This window comes from Acartia tonsa, chromosome 5 (assembly GCF_053477335.1).
Source record: "Acartia tonsa isolate MP-2025a chromosome 5, ASM5347733v1, whole genome shotgun sequence".
NCBI classification, from domain to species: domain Eukaryota; kingdom Metazoa; phylum Arthropoda; class Copepoda; order Calanoida; family Acartiidae; genus Acartia; species Acartia tonsa.
In genome coordinates this window covers 45,047,027-45,062,278 of record NC_137264.1, presented here as the reverse complement: position 1 = coordinate 45,062,278, position 15,252 = coordinate 45,047,027, and the positions used below count along the sequence as shown (strand labels likewise).

Genomic DNA, 15,252 nt, shown 5'->3' with positions numbered 1-15,252 from the left:
CTTGTTTTCATTTGAATCTGATTAATAGTAACTAATGTTCATATAGGTATGGAAATAATATTGAAGCTACAATTATGTACATTTGCTTTAACATTTTTTATTTCTTTGTAGGAGAAAAAGCATCGTGGAAAAAAGATGGAGAAGAAGGTGAATTAATTTCTGACATCAAAGAAGAAGCACCAGAAAGTGATGATACAGATCAAGGTCATCAATCAGACCCAGACACTGGAACTGGCAGTAGTAGTAGTAGTGAAGAAGAAGAAGTTGAACGCAGGCCAAAAGCAAAAGTGGCCCAAAAGCCAAAGCCTACCAAAGAAGTTCCTAAACGTCCCAGAAAACAAACAACATTTCCATCTGGGAATCAAATTGATGCGGTGTTGTACAGAAACCAGAGCAGAGCAAGCACGAGCAGAGCACAAAATTCAAGCCGGGATTATGCTGAAAGTTGCGCAGGCACATCAAATCCTGATGAAGACGTAAACCCAGAACCAGGTTGTAGTTATAGTCAACTCAGTCCAGAGCCAGGTTGTAGTTATAGTCAACTCAGTGAGCAACCTAACCAAATTAGGATGCAGCAAATGTTGAACAGAACAAATACACATTTGCCCGATTTCGGCCAGCGTGGTGAGGCTCGGACAAGAAGAGATGCCAACAAACGAGTAAAGGCCAACATGAAGCAGCAAAGATTGTGGGAACAGGGATATAGGCCTGAAGATGCTGAGTTAGAGAAGAAGAAAAGATCAAGCTCCAGACCACCACAGAGAGCAAGTTCTCAACAATGTGCTCAGAACATAAGCAATTACAGTATCTTTGGCAGCTACATTGATTCGGGAAAGGGGTGTATATTCTGCACAAGAAATATTGTTTGTCCACGGCTAAAAATTTTTAAAATTTACAAATGTTTTCAGTTTTCTTAATTATTACCTTTTTTTCTTTCCTCCATCTATTTATATTTAATGAAATATACATCCCTGCGCAGAATTGGAAAAAATATTACACATCCGAACCATGTAGAATATACATCCCTGCGCACCGCAGAATGGAAACAAGTATTATACGTCGGAAGAAACATCTGAAAACGAAGTACAAGACGAAGAACAAGACGAAGAACAAGACGAAGAACAAGACGAAGACCTGATCCCAGTCAATCCCAATAATTCCAGGACTTTACGTATATATATATTTATATGTAATTTTTTTTATATTTCATAAGTTTCATCTGAAACTTTTTTTTATAATATCTAGAAAGGAGTAGTTTCCCAAAATGCATTTGAAGTTAATTTAGTGAACCGTATATTTTAACCTGTTTAAATGTGTTTAAACTCTATTTATATGGCATAAATTTGAAGAAAGTTAAATTTTCTACCACGTACTTTTACCATCTTAACAAAGAAAAATATGCAATTCACAAAATTAAGTTCAAATGCATTTTGTGAAACTACCCCTTTCCACCAATTAAGTTTAATGAGCTTAAAGTTAAGAGCTTAAACTGAAAATTTTTTGTTGTATAATCTGTCGCATTTTTTGTAATTCAGTATATAGCAGTTGTAGTTTACCCCCTAAACTAAGGAAAAAAACTATTCACAATTAGCTTTTGTTAATTTTATATATTTGTTTAATTTTGTAAAAATATTATATATAACAGTTATCGTAGGGAATGTTTTAATTAATAGGGTGGTAGATTTCCATGGTAAAATCCGTAAGGTTTATGTGCTGTAATTAAAAAAGAGAACGTTTCAAATTTGTATTAACTTTTTGTAAATGAAATTTGTCTATATACTTGTTTACAATATAAGATATACCAATATGTGATCTTGCTGGACCCTATTATATTAAAATTCCCTACGTCAGTTTTTTGGACATTTATTCATGAAAATTTAATTACCAGTGATAATTTGTTTCTTTTCAAATTTAATATAGAATGTCCGACATGTCAGCCGCAGCAGCCGACTTAGAGAGAGACGAACAGCACGAAGAACAGAAGCCGGAAACCACAAGTGGGTGAGTAATATTTTAATATGTATAAAACGAAGTAGAATGATGTCTGTCTGTCTGTCTGTCCGTCCGTCCGTCCCTAGCTATATTTTGGTAACCATTCATCGAATCGGATTCGACAATCCATCACAACATAATTACATAAATACATATTACATATTTTTTGGTAATTACTTCTTTGGGCAAAGGTCCGATTACCTGGGATATATAATATATATTTATATATTTCAGTGATAGCGAAAAAGAGAAGAACGAAATGAGTGTGTCTGAGCCTGAGCTGCCTGCTGAGCTGCCTGACCTGCCTGATAGCCCTCCTAAATCGTCTGATACAGAAGATTTGAACCTAACTTTGGATTGCACTACGTAAGTTTATTTATTTTTGTTACCATTCTATTTCTGTTCGGAAGGTGGTAGTAGCCGGATTGAAAAGAGTAGGATAAACATTATTGTTATGGCGAATAATTATAGTTTCATTCAGGGGTGTACATTACGCACAAGATTTATTTTGTTCCCGTGGTACAAAATTTTGTATTTTTTTCCCACCTATTTTTATCTCACCAAGTAGGGACGGAAATGGAGAAATATTGAAAGAACTAAAATTTTTTGGTTTAATACCTCCTACCACACATATTTTAGTTATTTTCCCCCCACCACCTGAACAGGGGATCCCATATAGGATATACACCCCTGATATTTCAAATTAGCAGCTACGCTAAACCCTCTAATATGAAGTATATCTCTTAAAGTTTCTTTTGCCACTCCCTTCCCTTGCCGGTACCTATGAGAAGAACCCGATCGGTTCAGTGGTTAGCGAGATCCTTCGGTACATAAACACAGACATCCTGTTACTTTAGTATTATTTTTTTTTATTTTTCAGGGACGACGATGGATGGCATAGTTTCCCAAGCTTGACAATGCAGAAATTAAAACAAGACCTTGGGGCAGCAAAGCAAAAAATTGCTTCTTTGGAAGAGGAGATCGCTTGTTTGGTAACACAAACAAAGTAAGAAATTTTTTTCACTTCTTTTTTTCTATTTAATCCGGGCGACTGTGTTGTAAATGATTTTTCGGTACAGACAAATTCACCTTTATATATTACAAAACTAGCAAGTATGCCTCTAGGGGTAAGGTGGGAGGGGTAAATGTGGACCAAAAAAAGTTTACTATTTAATTATAATATGATTGCTTAATTCAGGGAGCAATCCGAGAGATATCCGGCACAAAAGGATGACCAGAAGGTCGGACAAGCCTCTGTTATGGAAGGAGAAGCAAAGTAAGATATTTCTTTTAATATTCTTTTTTCATACTTTATCCGGGCGACTGTGTTGTAAATGATTTTTCGGTACAGACAAATTCACCTTTATATATTACAAAACTAGCAAGTATGCCTCTAGGGGTAAGGTGGGAGGGGTAAATGTGGACCAAAAAAAGTTTACTATTTAATTATAATATGATTGCTTAATTCAGGGAGCAATCCGAAAGATGTCCGGCACAAAAGGATGACCAGAAGGTCGGACAAGCCTCTGTTATGGAAGGAGAAGCAAAGTAAGATATTTCTTTTAATATTCTTTTTTCATACTTTATCCGGGCGACTGTTGTAAATGATTTTTCGGTACAGACAAATTCACCTTTATATATTACAAAACTAGCAAGTATGCCTCTAGGGGTAAGGTGGGAGGGGTAAATGTGGACCAAAAAAAGTTTACTATTTAATTATAATATGATTGCTTAATTCAGGGAGCAATCCGAAAGATGTCCGGCACAAAAGGATGACCAGAAGGTCGGACAAGCCTCTGTTATGGAAGGAGAAGCAAAGTAAGATATTTCTTTTAATATTCTTTTTTCATACTTTATCCGGGCGACTGTGTTGTAAATGATTTTTCGGTACAGACAAATTCACCTTTATATATTACAAAACTAGCAAGTATGCCTCTAGGGGTAAGGTGGGAGGGGTAAATGTGGACCAAAAAAAGTTTACTATTTAATTATAATATGATTGCTTAATTCAGGGAGCAATCCGAGAGATGTCCGGCACAAAAGGATGACCAGAAGGTCGGACAAGACTCTGTTATGGAAGGAGAAGCAAAGTAAGATATTTCTTTTAATATTCTTTTTTCATACTTTATCCGGGCGACAGTGTTGTAAATGATTTTTCTGTAAAGACAAATTCAACGTGTTCCTTTATTTATTAAAAGCGAGTACTAGCAAGTACGCCTCTAGCTGGGTAAGGTGGAAGGGGTAAATGTGGAACCAAAAAGTTGACTACTTAATTTAAATAGATTATTATATATATATTGTTTAATTCAGGAACAAAACAGCTGGCTCTCCAGGAAAACCGGATGAGAACGAGGTTAAGGAAATCACTGTTATGGAAGGAGAAGCAAAGTAAGATATTTCTTTTAATATTCTTTTTTCATACTTTATCCGGGCGACAGTGTTGTAAATGATTTTTCTGTAAAGACAAATTCAACGTGTTCCTTTATTTATTAAAAGCAAGTACTAGCAAGTACGCCTCTAGCTGGGTAAGGTGGAAGGGGTAAATGTGGAACCAAAAAGTTGACTACTTAATTTAAATAGATTATTATATATATATTGTTTAATTCAGGAACAAAACAGCTGGCTCTCCAGGAAATTCGGATGAGAACGAGGTTAAGGAAATCACTGTTATGGAAACACCAGCAAAGTAAGATTTTTTAAAAATTGTTTTTACTACTTTATCCTGGCGACTGTGTTGTAAATGATTTTTCTGTACGCTAAACCCTCTAATATGAAGTATATCCTTAAAGTTTCTTTTGCCACTCCCTTCCCTTGCCGGTACCTATGAGAAGAACCCGATCGGTTCAGCGGTTAGCAAGATCCTTCGCTACATACAAACAAAAATCGTTTTACTTTGTAGTATAGATTGTTTAATTTCAGGGATATGGAAAACCAACCGGATTTTGATATCATTTATGAGAACATAAAGAATCCAGGACCAAAAAGCCCAGGTATAGTACAATATTTATACTAGCGACTGTGCCCAAAGCATATAGTGAAACATTTCTGTACTAGGCACTAAGAAAATGCCGTAATACATTGTATTATTACACTAGGTTAGGTTAGGTTAGGTTAGGTTAGGTTAGGCTAGGCTAGGCTAGGCTAGGCTAGGCTAGGTTAGGCTAAAACTAGAAATATTACTCTTTCTATTAATACACTAGGTTAGGTTAGGTTAGGTTAGGCTAGAAAAAAAAACTATTGTAAAATTGAACTATTTTTTTGTACAAAAAAATAATTTTAAAAAATATTTTAATTTCAGTGTATCGAGTGTCAGATGATGAGCAGGAGATGTTTGAACCACCCCCTCCTACAATCCCGCCAGCATCAAAACTCAGTAGGCGCAAAAGAACATCAACACCGGGGAAAATCAAGACCTGCGCCCATGGACGCAGTCCCCGAAGCGAGCTGCCAACGAACACAAGACTCATCGAATGCACCTATTTGTGTGCTGACTGCCGCGTGTTCTTTCACAAGAGGCAAAAGGAAAGAAAAGAAGGGCAAAAGTAAGCTGATGTATAATAGTCCTTCCAGTCAGATCATATATAAACTATTTGTGATAAAAAAGTGATATATATCAAGATATCTTGAGTCAAAAATATGTTTAACCACCTTTAATTTGTACGTACATTAATCTATATGACAGTTTTGACAGTTTTGTTCTGACGATGAGAATATTCATATAATATTATTTGAAACCGCTATTCCTATAGCAAATTTTTGAAAATTTTATAATGGAAAGTAACTTCATAATATATTTTTCTTGTGTATAAAAATGTTCTAGTATAAAGTACAATTAGAATCCAGATCTCAGCTTAAAACCTATGTATAATTTGTGTTAATTTCTCAGCTTAAACCGATTAAACATGCAGTTATAGTATCTGAATAAAACTATGTAATATTTGGTCATTTAAACCACGTCTAGAATTAGACTAATTAAGAAAATTTCTGTGAATATATACCTATATAGTAGCGCGCTATCGTACCTATGTAAATCATTATGTAAAAAAATATGTTTAAGTGTTTCAATCAATAAAGATAAAAATGAAAACAATTTTTTTTTTATTTTTGCGATTTGTGTACAAGCGATGTTTTTCTATAATTAAGGTCAGTCGTTTTTTACCACTTTCTCGTGATTTTTACCACCCGTTTTTACCACAATTTTTGGTAAATTTTTACCATATTTACCCTATTTCTGGTAAAATTTTACCAATTTAGGGCAAAAATATTACCAGGTGTTGAACAGTTTTACCACTTTTTCGGTAAAATCTTACAGAAATTTGCGGTAAATTTTACCAAAAAAGTGGTAAAAATTGGTCAAAATCTGGTATAAATTTGCGTCCTAAAATGGTAATATTTTACCGGAAATCTGGTAAAATTTTACCGATAATTGTGGTAAAAATCGCTGGTAAAAAGCGTCACAGAGTACCACAAAAAGTGTTTTTACCACGGTTACGGTAAAATTTTACCACCTTTTAAATCGTATAGGCTGGTAAAATTTTACCATAAAAGTGGTAAAACCTAGGTGTTTTTATGGTATTAATTAGAACCTGGGAAACGCAACATAGACATATTTAAATATAAAAAAAAACGTTTAAAGTGCCACTAGAGGCCTCTAGGGGCGTAGCCGCTAGTAATCAGATAAATTTCAAAAAAAAAAAAAAAAAATGGTAGCTATGTAATTTAATTGAAAACAAAAATATTATATTACTATTCTAATTTTGACAAAATACTATTGACCAAACTTCTAAAATGTAATCATAAAATATTTCTTTATATTTTCCAATTAAAAAATAAGTATAAATATTTAGGGAGGGAGGGGACATTATGATAATGTTTTTTATTTGTTGGCTTAACAACCTTGGTGACTCTTATTAAATTTTGATTGGTTGGTTCATTAAGTTGAGTGACCAAACGTTACAACCGTAATTGTAACCTACAGAAGGAGTAACTTTGTGTATCGTGTATCATTATTGAAGATGTACATTAGTTTGTTAGCTATTGTCTTATCCCTTTAGATCCCTGACAAATATTGATTGAAAATCTATATTTGATAAATAAAAGAGGATTTAATAAAGGAGGCAAATTAATAGTTATTTCTTTCATCGTATTATAAACGGCTTTCCGCGGATATACGGCGATAAACGGCACCTCGGGGCTAAAAAACTGGTTTTAATCTTATAATTGTACATTTTTATATTCATAGAAAGCTGGATATAATACGATGCTAGACATAGTTTTTTCGTATTGATGAGAACCGGTTCCTATCGACCGGATTCGAATGAATACGAGAAAACAAGTTCTTCTATTATTAATGTCTAAATTAAATCAGGGATCTAAAAGGATAAGACAAAGGACGACAAATTAATGTACATCACACATGATGATAGACAAAATTCGCCTTCTTTATATTAAAGTTAGTGGTTTTAACGTTTGGACACTCAACTTTATGATTCATGAAACAATCAATCAAAACTCGATAAAAGTCTTCGAAGTTATTAAGCCAACGTCTAAGAAAACGTTATTGTGAAACTTTAGGGACTTTAGTGCAATTAAGTGCTCATATATGTGACGAGCAGTTGGTTAGAAAACACTTTTGAAAGAATTATTATTTTGAAAACCTAAATTATGTGTGAATATTACTATGTAACATTTTTCCTATTGGAAGTTTTTGTTGTATACAGATTATTAATCTAAGTTATCATTAACCATATGCTCTTAAAAATAATAGGATGCCTGTTTATCTATCTGTCTGTCTGTACTGAAAGATCTTAATAAACGCTCAACCAATATGACTTTCATTAACAGTGAGGTTCCTTATATAGCCCAGTAGTGTTTTATACATATCTAAACCCTAGAAAATTAGATTATTGATTTTTTTTTAAAAGTAAAGTTCTTCCATTTCTAATGTCCTCAATTCTATTTTAGAAAATTAAACTCTTATGCATAATTATAGTTGTCTGGACTGCAGTTACTCTGCAAACTACAATGTGTCCCAATCAAATCTAGAACATTTTACATGTTATTAAGCGGAAACATTTTACTTATGAGGTTGTAACTCAAATGCAGCCTTTTTTTATCTACAGTATGATTTAAAAAAAAAAAATTATATGAACAACATTATCCTAAAAAGTTAGACAAAGCACAATAAATAATAACACAAGGCATATACATATTATAATAATGTTAAACACCTTTCTACTTCATACATTTACCACAGTGATTAATTGCCTTGCTATGCTAAACTTATTCACTCAATAAAGGTATAGAAACAGATATATAGAGGGATAAAATGTTACAGCTAAAGGGCGTTAAAAAAAACTAATTGATTCAATGATGGATTTAGAAGGATTTATAGGTAGGACAAAAATCAATGTGCATCAACTTGATTTAATTGTTAACCCCAAAGCTCTTTATAGAGCCTATAAAAAAATAATGACAAATTAAAAATTTAGTGCAGAAGTATCCCGAATGACGTTATATTAGAATAGTCCAATATCCTATTATGACGTCATTCTGATAGCTGTTTAAATTTCATATTTTCATCTCCTTATAGAATTGTAAGTGTACCTCTACCTTCTTATACGTCAATTATCCACTCCTACATCTATTGTAATCAAACCAAACAGGGAAAACGCAATCAAAAGCTTTTATGACATCAAAAGAATTAGAATATTCCCTCTTTACTTGGAACAACTATACTTGCTTTAAATTGGATCATTAACAACGAATAACATGTAATTTTAAAACCTATTAAATAAATTATAGTAAAAACTTATTTCTTTTCTTTAAAAAATTATTAAAAATCAAAGGATTTAGAACTTTTGTGATAAACTGATCTTTTTAAAACTACTAAAGTTATTTGTCTCTAAAGCACAAGTTTTCAATACACCTAATCATTTTTTCCCATTCATTCTTTTCCAAAAGTGATTTTTTATCATAAATAAAATATGATGATATTTTTTCTGCTTGTCTTGCAAGTAATTTAGGTTAGGTCTATGCTTGTTTATTGAATTACAATTAAATTCACACAAACATAACATGAACATGATCAAATTTAATGTATGAATACCTATCTTTGTCCCAACATGGAGCTGATAGTATCAGGGATCTAAAGGGATAAGACAATGGCCGATAAATTGATGTTCATCCCAATGATAAAACACAAAATTACCACTTCTGTAGATTATACTTGAATGTTGAAACATTAGGACACTTTATTAACCAACCAGTCTAAACTCAATAAAAGTATCCGAAATTTTTAAGCCAACGAATAAGAAAACGTTGTTATGAAGCTTTGGGGACCAATGCTATAAACAGCCCAATGCCCCCTCCCATCCTGCATATTATTTACAATATTTTATTACATTTCTCATGAAAACTTTGTGCAATAATTTTCTGGAATTATCAACAATTATGTCAACAATTGAACTATGGCAGACTTTTTGTTGGAGCCCGCTTGAACAGCGGCAGCAGCTTTATGTTAAAACAAGGATAACAACATCCATTAAAGCGGACGGAGCTCTGTAATAGTAGAACAAATAAACATTGAAACTTTTAGTGTGGCAGAATAGAAAAAGTAGAATTTAAATTTATAAGTCTAAAAATTGTAGGTAAATTTGTTGAAAAACTGACTTGATTATAGAGAAGATTCGCTTATAACATTGTACTATATTGTCCTAGGAATCAGTATTCCAAAATTAAGATGAATATTGAAGTTGTGGTCAAAAAAAGCTAAAAATCGGCATATTTTTTTAATGGGCGTAAGAACTTTCTGGTAACGATTATAGAGTTGCTACGCTTCCTAAATCGTACTTAACTGTTAAAGAAATCATGTCTAAAATAACAAAAAAAATTACGAGCAGACCATAATTTTAGAAAAGCTTCGGCTTTAAAAAAGCAAGAGGAATAAAGAAAACAAGTTGATTCAAAATGGCAGTTTGAGTTAAAATACAAACAGCAAACTGCAAGATGTTCACATGTGTGTTAGCCGATTAAAATTTTTTCCCAAAACAATGGCTGCTTATCGCAGCTGCAGTCTTTGAGTCTGCGACTAATGACCATTTTTGTTCTTGTTATTTATGTAGTTTTTAATGCAAAATGTAAGAACTAAGGCAAACGTTAAATGTTTCATGTTGTAATTAATTAGAATAAACTTGCTTTATATATAGCCCTTAGCCTATAGGGGCTCTGCCCCAAGAGGTTTGATCAACCTAATTTTTCGTATTTTTTGGGGGGAGGGGGTTAGTCGACCCCACTATTTTAATTTTAGTTTTAAAACGAATTTTTTGGGGGGGTATTTTTCATTTTTTGGGAGGGTTGGGGGTGTCCTACCCCCAAGAAAATATTATAAACCTTCCCGGGACCTATGAGAAACTACCCTGTAAAGGAGAACCCGATCGGTTCAGCGGTTAGCGAGATCCTTCGGAAGATCCTAGAAGATATAAGGTTTTAAAGAAAAAAATTAAATCATGGATTTGGCGAAACCTTCGATTAGAATCATGTAGTGTGCCTCATTTAGAGGGAATGGATATTGGGCTGTTTATTACGCTGGTCCCTAAACATTTTCTCATTCGTTGGCTTAACAACTGAGGACTTGTATTGAACTTTATCGGTTAGTTCATTTGGTGCCCTAACGTTTCAACCACTAATTTTATTCTACGGAAAGGATAATTTTGTCTATTATCAATGGGGATGTATCTGCTATTGTCTTGTCACTTTAGACCCCTGAAGTAAATAATGATGTAATTACCTATACTAACATGTGTCATACTGGGTGGACAAGGATTGGCAAATTCATATTCGTCCGGCTCAACCATCATACCGCTTCCATTTGCTAGAAAAAAAGATTTTTATATTTATTTTAATGGGAAGGTTTTTCTTTTATAAAATTGGCGTTGCTAAATTACATAACACCAAAACCTACAAAAGACCTAATCATATAAAAGCCCCAATATTACAAAAGACCTGAATTACAAAAGACCGAAAACTAGAAAAGACCATGTCCTAAAAAAGGCCTAATGTTACAAAAGACCTAAACCTACAAAAGTCCTAATTCTACAAAAGGCGTAAATTACAAAAGACCTAAAACTAAAACAGGCCTAATCCTACAAATCCCAAATCTTACAAAAGACCTTATTCTACAAAAGGCGTAAATTACAAAGGACCTAATTACAAAAGCTCTAATCTTACAAAAGACCTAATTCTACAAACGGCGTAAATTACAAAAGACCTTAACCTAAAAAAATGTTACAAAACACCTAAATTACAAAAGGCCTAATATTACAAAAGGCCTATTCTTAAAAAGACCTAAATCTACAAAAGGCGTAAATTACAAAAGTACTAATTACAAAAGACCTAAACCTACAAAAGTCCCAATCCTACAAAAGACCTAATTACAAAAGACCTAAACCTACAAAAGTCCTAATCCTACAAAAGACCTAATTAAAAAAGACCTAAACCTACAAAAGTCATAATTCTACAAAAGACCTAATTCTACAAAAAACCTAAACATACAAAAGCCTTAATCCTACAAAAGACCTAATTACAAAAGACCTATTTCCACAAAAGACCTAATTCTTCAAAAGGCCCATATAAATACGACATAAATACAAGGTTGACAACACCCATAAATCCTAACCAAAATTTTTTTTTGTTGAAGTCTGATAATTTTAGTATTGCAGCTATTGTATATTAATAGTTCTTTTGTACGTCAGTCTGTATTTATATATTCACGTTTCCCAGCATGCTATGTTAAACATGATATCTGATTAAGGGGATCATGATTTATGCAAAAGCTCTGTTTTAGTCGAAGACATTTGAAAAAAGAGTGTTAATTGTATTCATGCTTTTTTTTATATATACAAACTCTCTACTTTCAATTTTATTTTTACAAATAGAAAAAGTTATCAACCTTCCCTGGTCTTTTGAAAAGCGGAGAACCATATCGGTTCAGAGGTTGGTGGTATCCTTCGCAACACACAAACACACACACAATCTATTACTTTCATGAAACTATTGATGTTAATGGAATAACTTGTTCTACTGCAGAGGAAATAACAGTAATACGATGCGAGAAATAACTATTCCAGTTTTTAATACAAAAATATCAACACAATTTTGAAAACAGTGATTTTTAATAATTCAAATCTTAACAAAACAAATTGTCACAAATGATGAAATTGCTAAAATTGATCAGGAAAATTTGATCAAGAATATTGGCGCACGTATCAAAAGTGATTAGACAATGACCGAAAAATTAATTTTCATCCATATTAATGCTACACAAAATTAGAAGATGATAAAAGTCCCTCCACAGATAATGACATCATACGCAAGAATAGCCAATTGAGAGGCCAGTATACACTGTAATTGACCAATGGTAAAATTTATGCTGGCCTCTCATTGGTTATTTTATCGTATGACGTCATAATCTATAGAGGGACTTTAATCATCTTCACAAAATTACCTATTCTATATACCAAAGTTAGTGGTCGAAACTTTTGAAAACTTAACTTTGAATCAACCAATCAAAATTCCCCAAAATTGTGAAGCCAACGTATAAGAAAACGTTATTATGAAACTTTGAATACTAGTGTTGTAAACAGCTCATTGTCCCCTCTCACTCTTGTATAATGAAACCAAATAATATCATTACTACAAAATAGTAGAGCAGTAAAACACCATTACTTTTAGTGTAGCTTCGCCTTTAAGAAGTATTATGTTTCTTTCTATTAATTCAGCTAGGCAACTAGGGTTCCTTGAGAGGGGGGGAGGGACGGTTGACCCTCCAGATTCAATTGTAGTATGCAATAGGTTAAAAGTGGGGGGGGGGGGTCATTTCTTTCCAGGGGAGATTTCTTTTAGGAAGTTGGTAGTACGCTCCCCAAAAATAGGAATTATTAATACCAGTAGATTTTAGTCTGGAACTATTAATACCTGTAGCTTTTTGTCTGGAACTATTAATACCAGTAGATTTTTGTCTGGAACTATTAATACCTGTAGATTTTTGTCGGGAACTATTATTGATACCTGTAGATTTTTGTCTGGAATTATCAATACCTGTAGATTTTAGTCTGGAACTATTAATACCAGTAGATTTTTGTCTGGAACTATTAATACCTGTAGATTTTTGTCTTGAATTATTATTACCTGTAGATTTTTGTCTGGAATTATTAATACCTGTAGATTTTTGTCTGGAATTATTAATACCTGTAGATTTTTGTCTGGAACTGTCATTGTCTGTTTGGGATTGGTTACTCTATAATAAAAAAAAATAATAAGGTTTCCAGTATGGCAGTATGAAACCGATTAATATCCGCTGGATTAGAACCGGTTCTCAGAAATACTAAAAATCATCTATATTATCGAATTAAAGAAAACTTTCCACGAATATCTAGATAAAAACCATAAATTGAATACCAGTTTTGTTAGGCCGAGCCTTTGGCCCCTCGTGGTAAACAAAACGAAGCGATAAATAACAATAAACAATCAATTTATAATTACTAGGATGTTGAACCAGATTTATTAAAGTGATACTTACAGCAGGCTTAAATAACGATACCCACATCCACCCCCTTTACCCCATCCTTCCTACTGGATGATTGAACTGTCCAATAAATAATCTAAATTGACGAATAATTTTTCCCTGTCAATATATCCACGTATAATATATCCACTGATATAGCTAATAGGCAAAATTTTGGTATCCGATAAATAGGACAAAAATCCAAAACGCTAGATTCATAAAAATATTTTTAGTATTAAATCTACTCTATGATTCTAAATGTAGGTATGTTTTTAAAGGCTTCTATTATTTATATACTGCTGAATTTTTTTGTGAACATTCCCTATACCAATGATTATAATATGATTTAAAACAAGAACACCTCTTACCATAGAAGTAGAGTTAAGAGAGCGTCCATTATTGTTGTTATTTATATTGTTGCTGGTGTTACTCGAGATAGAACCTCTACCATTTCTCTCTGTACTGTTGTATATACATATTTATATTACAATTGATTATTCCTATTTCAGTTAGGTACGATTTAGGAAGCGTCACAACTCTATAATCGTTACAAGAAAGCCCTTAATTCTTGTAAAACTTGCTGGTTTTTAATTTTTTTGACAACAACCATTTTGAATGATATAATTAAATATAATATTTATATGACTTTCAAATTAATGATTTCTTGAACAACAATGAACAATATTATTAGCGAAGCATCAAATCCTAAAAAATTTTACAGTTATCTTTATTTGCACAATCTATCTATCTATCTATCTATCCAACTATCTATCTATCTAACTATCTATCTATCTATCTATCTATCTATCTATCTATCTATCTATCTATCTATCTATCTATCTATCTATCTATCTATCTATCTATCTATCTATCTATCCATCTATCTATCTATCTATCTATCTATCTATCTATCTATCTATCTATCTATCTATCTATCTATCTATCCAACTATCTATCTATCTAACTATCTATCTATCTATCTATCCAACTATCTATCTATCTAACTATCTATCTATCTATCTATATATCTATCTATCTATCTATCTATCTATCTATCTATCCATCTATCTATCTATCTATCTATCTATCTATCTATCTATCTATCTATCTATCTATCTATCTATCTATCTATCTATCTATCTATCTATCTATCTATCTATCTATCTATCTATCTATCTATCTATCTATCTATCTATCTATCTATCTATCTATCTATCTATCTATCTATCTATCTATCTATCTATCTATCTATCTATCTATCTATCTATCTATCTATCTATCTATCTATCTATCTATCTATCTATCTATCTATCTATCTATCTATCTATCTATGTATATATTCCTTGCTGCAGTGGAACTTCTACCAGTGAGTGTCCTGCTCATACCCTGGGCTGTCGCACTTCTCGCCTCGGTCAACACTCCCCCACTTGACTTGGGCCGCCTCTACAAATAGAAAGAATTTGAAGCCCTTGAAAGTCATAAATACGTCATAAAAAAGTCTAAATTTATCTATATTCTAGGGGTTTCTTTACCCACTTCTCAATTTTTTTATGACGTCACACATGACACTTTCCAGCGCTTCAAATATTTTAATCTATAGTCCTTTTTTCTCTTTAACTGTAAAACAGTTACTTATTTAAAGCCCCCCTCCCCTCATTCATTTTAAATTTAAAAAAACACGACAGCGTAAAGTGCAG

At 32.7% G+C, this 15,252-nt stretch overlaps 2 protein-coding genes across 27 annotated transcripts in view; both read right to left on the bottom strand.

Moving 5' to 3' along the window:
• The window catches only part of lap (phosphatidylinositol-binding clathrin assembly protein lap), a 329,664-nt gene that overhangs the window by 69,576 nt on the left and 244,836 nt on the right, over positions 1-15,252 (bottom strand). The window lies entirely within an intron of this gene.
• Positions 1-15,252, bottom strand: part of LOC145319620 (uncharacterized) — a 55,314-nt gene that overhangs the window by 35,906 nt on the left and 4,156 nt on the right. Inside the window, exons 7-10 of the mRNA XM_080161882.1 lie at positions 14,900-14,998; positions 13,924-14,019; positions 13,240-13,288; positions 10,781-10,864 (exon numbers count right to left, since the gene is read on the bottom strand). Of these exons, the coding sequence (XP_080018008.1) occupies positions 10,781-10,864; positions 13,240-13,288; positions 13,924-14,019; positions 14,900-14,998 (328 nt within the window). The remainder of the gene's footprint in view (positions 1-10,780; positions 10,865-13,239; positions 13,289-13,923; positions 14,020-14,899; positions 14,999-15,252) is intronic.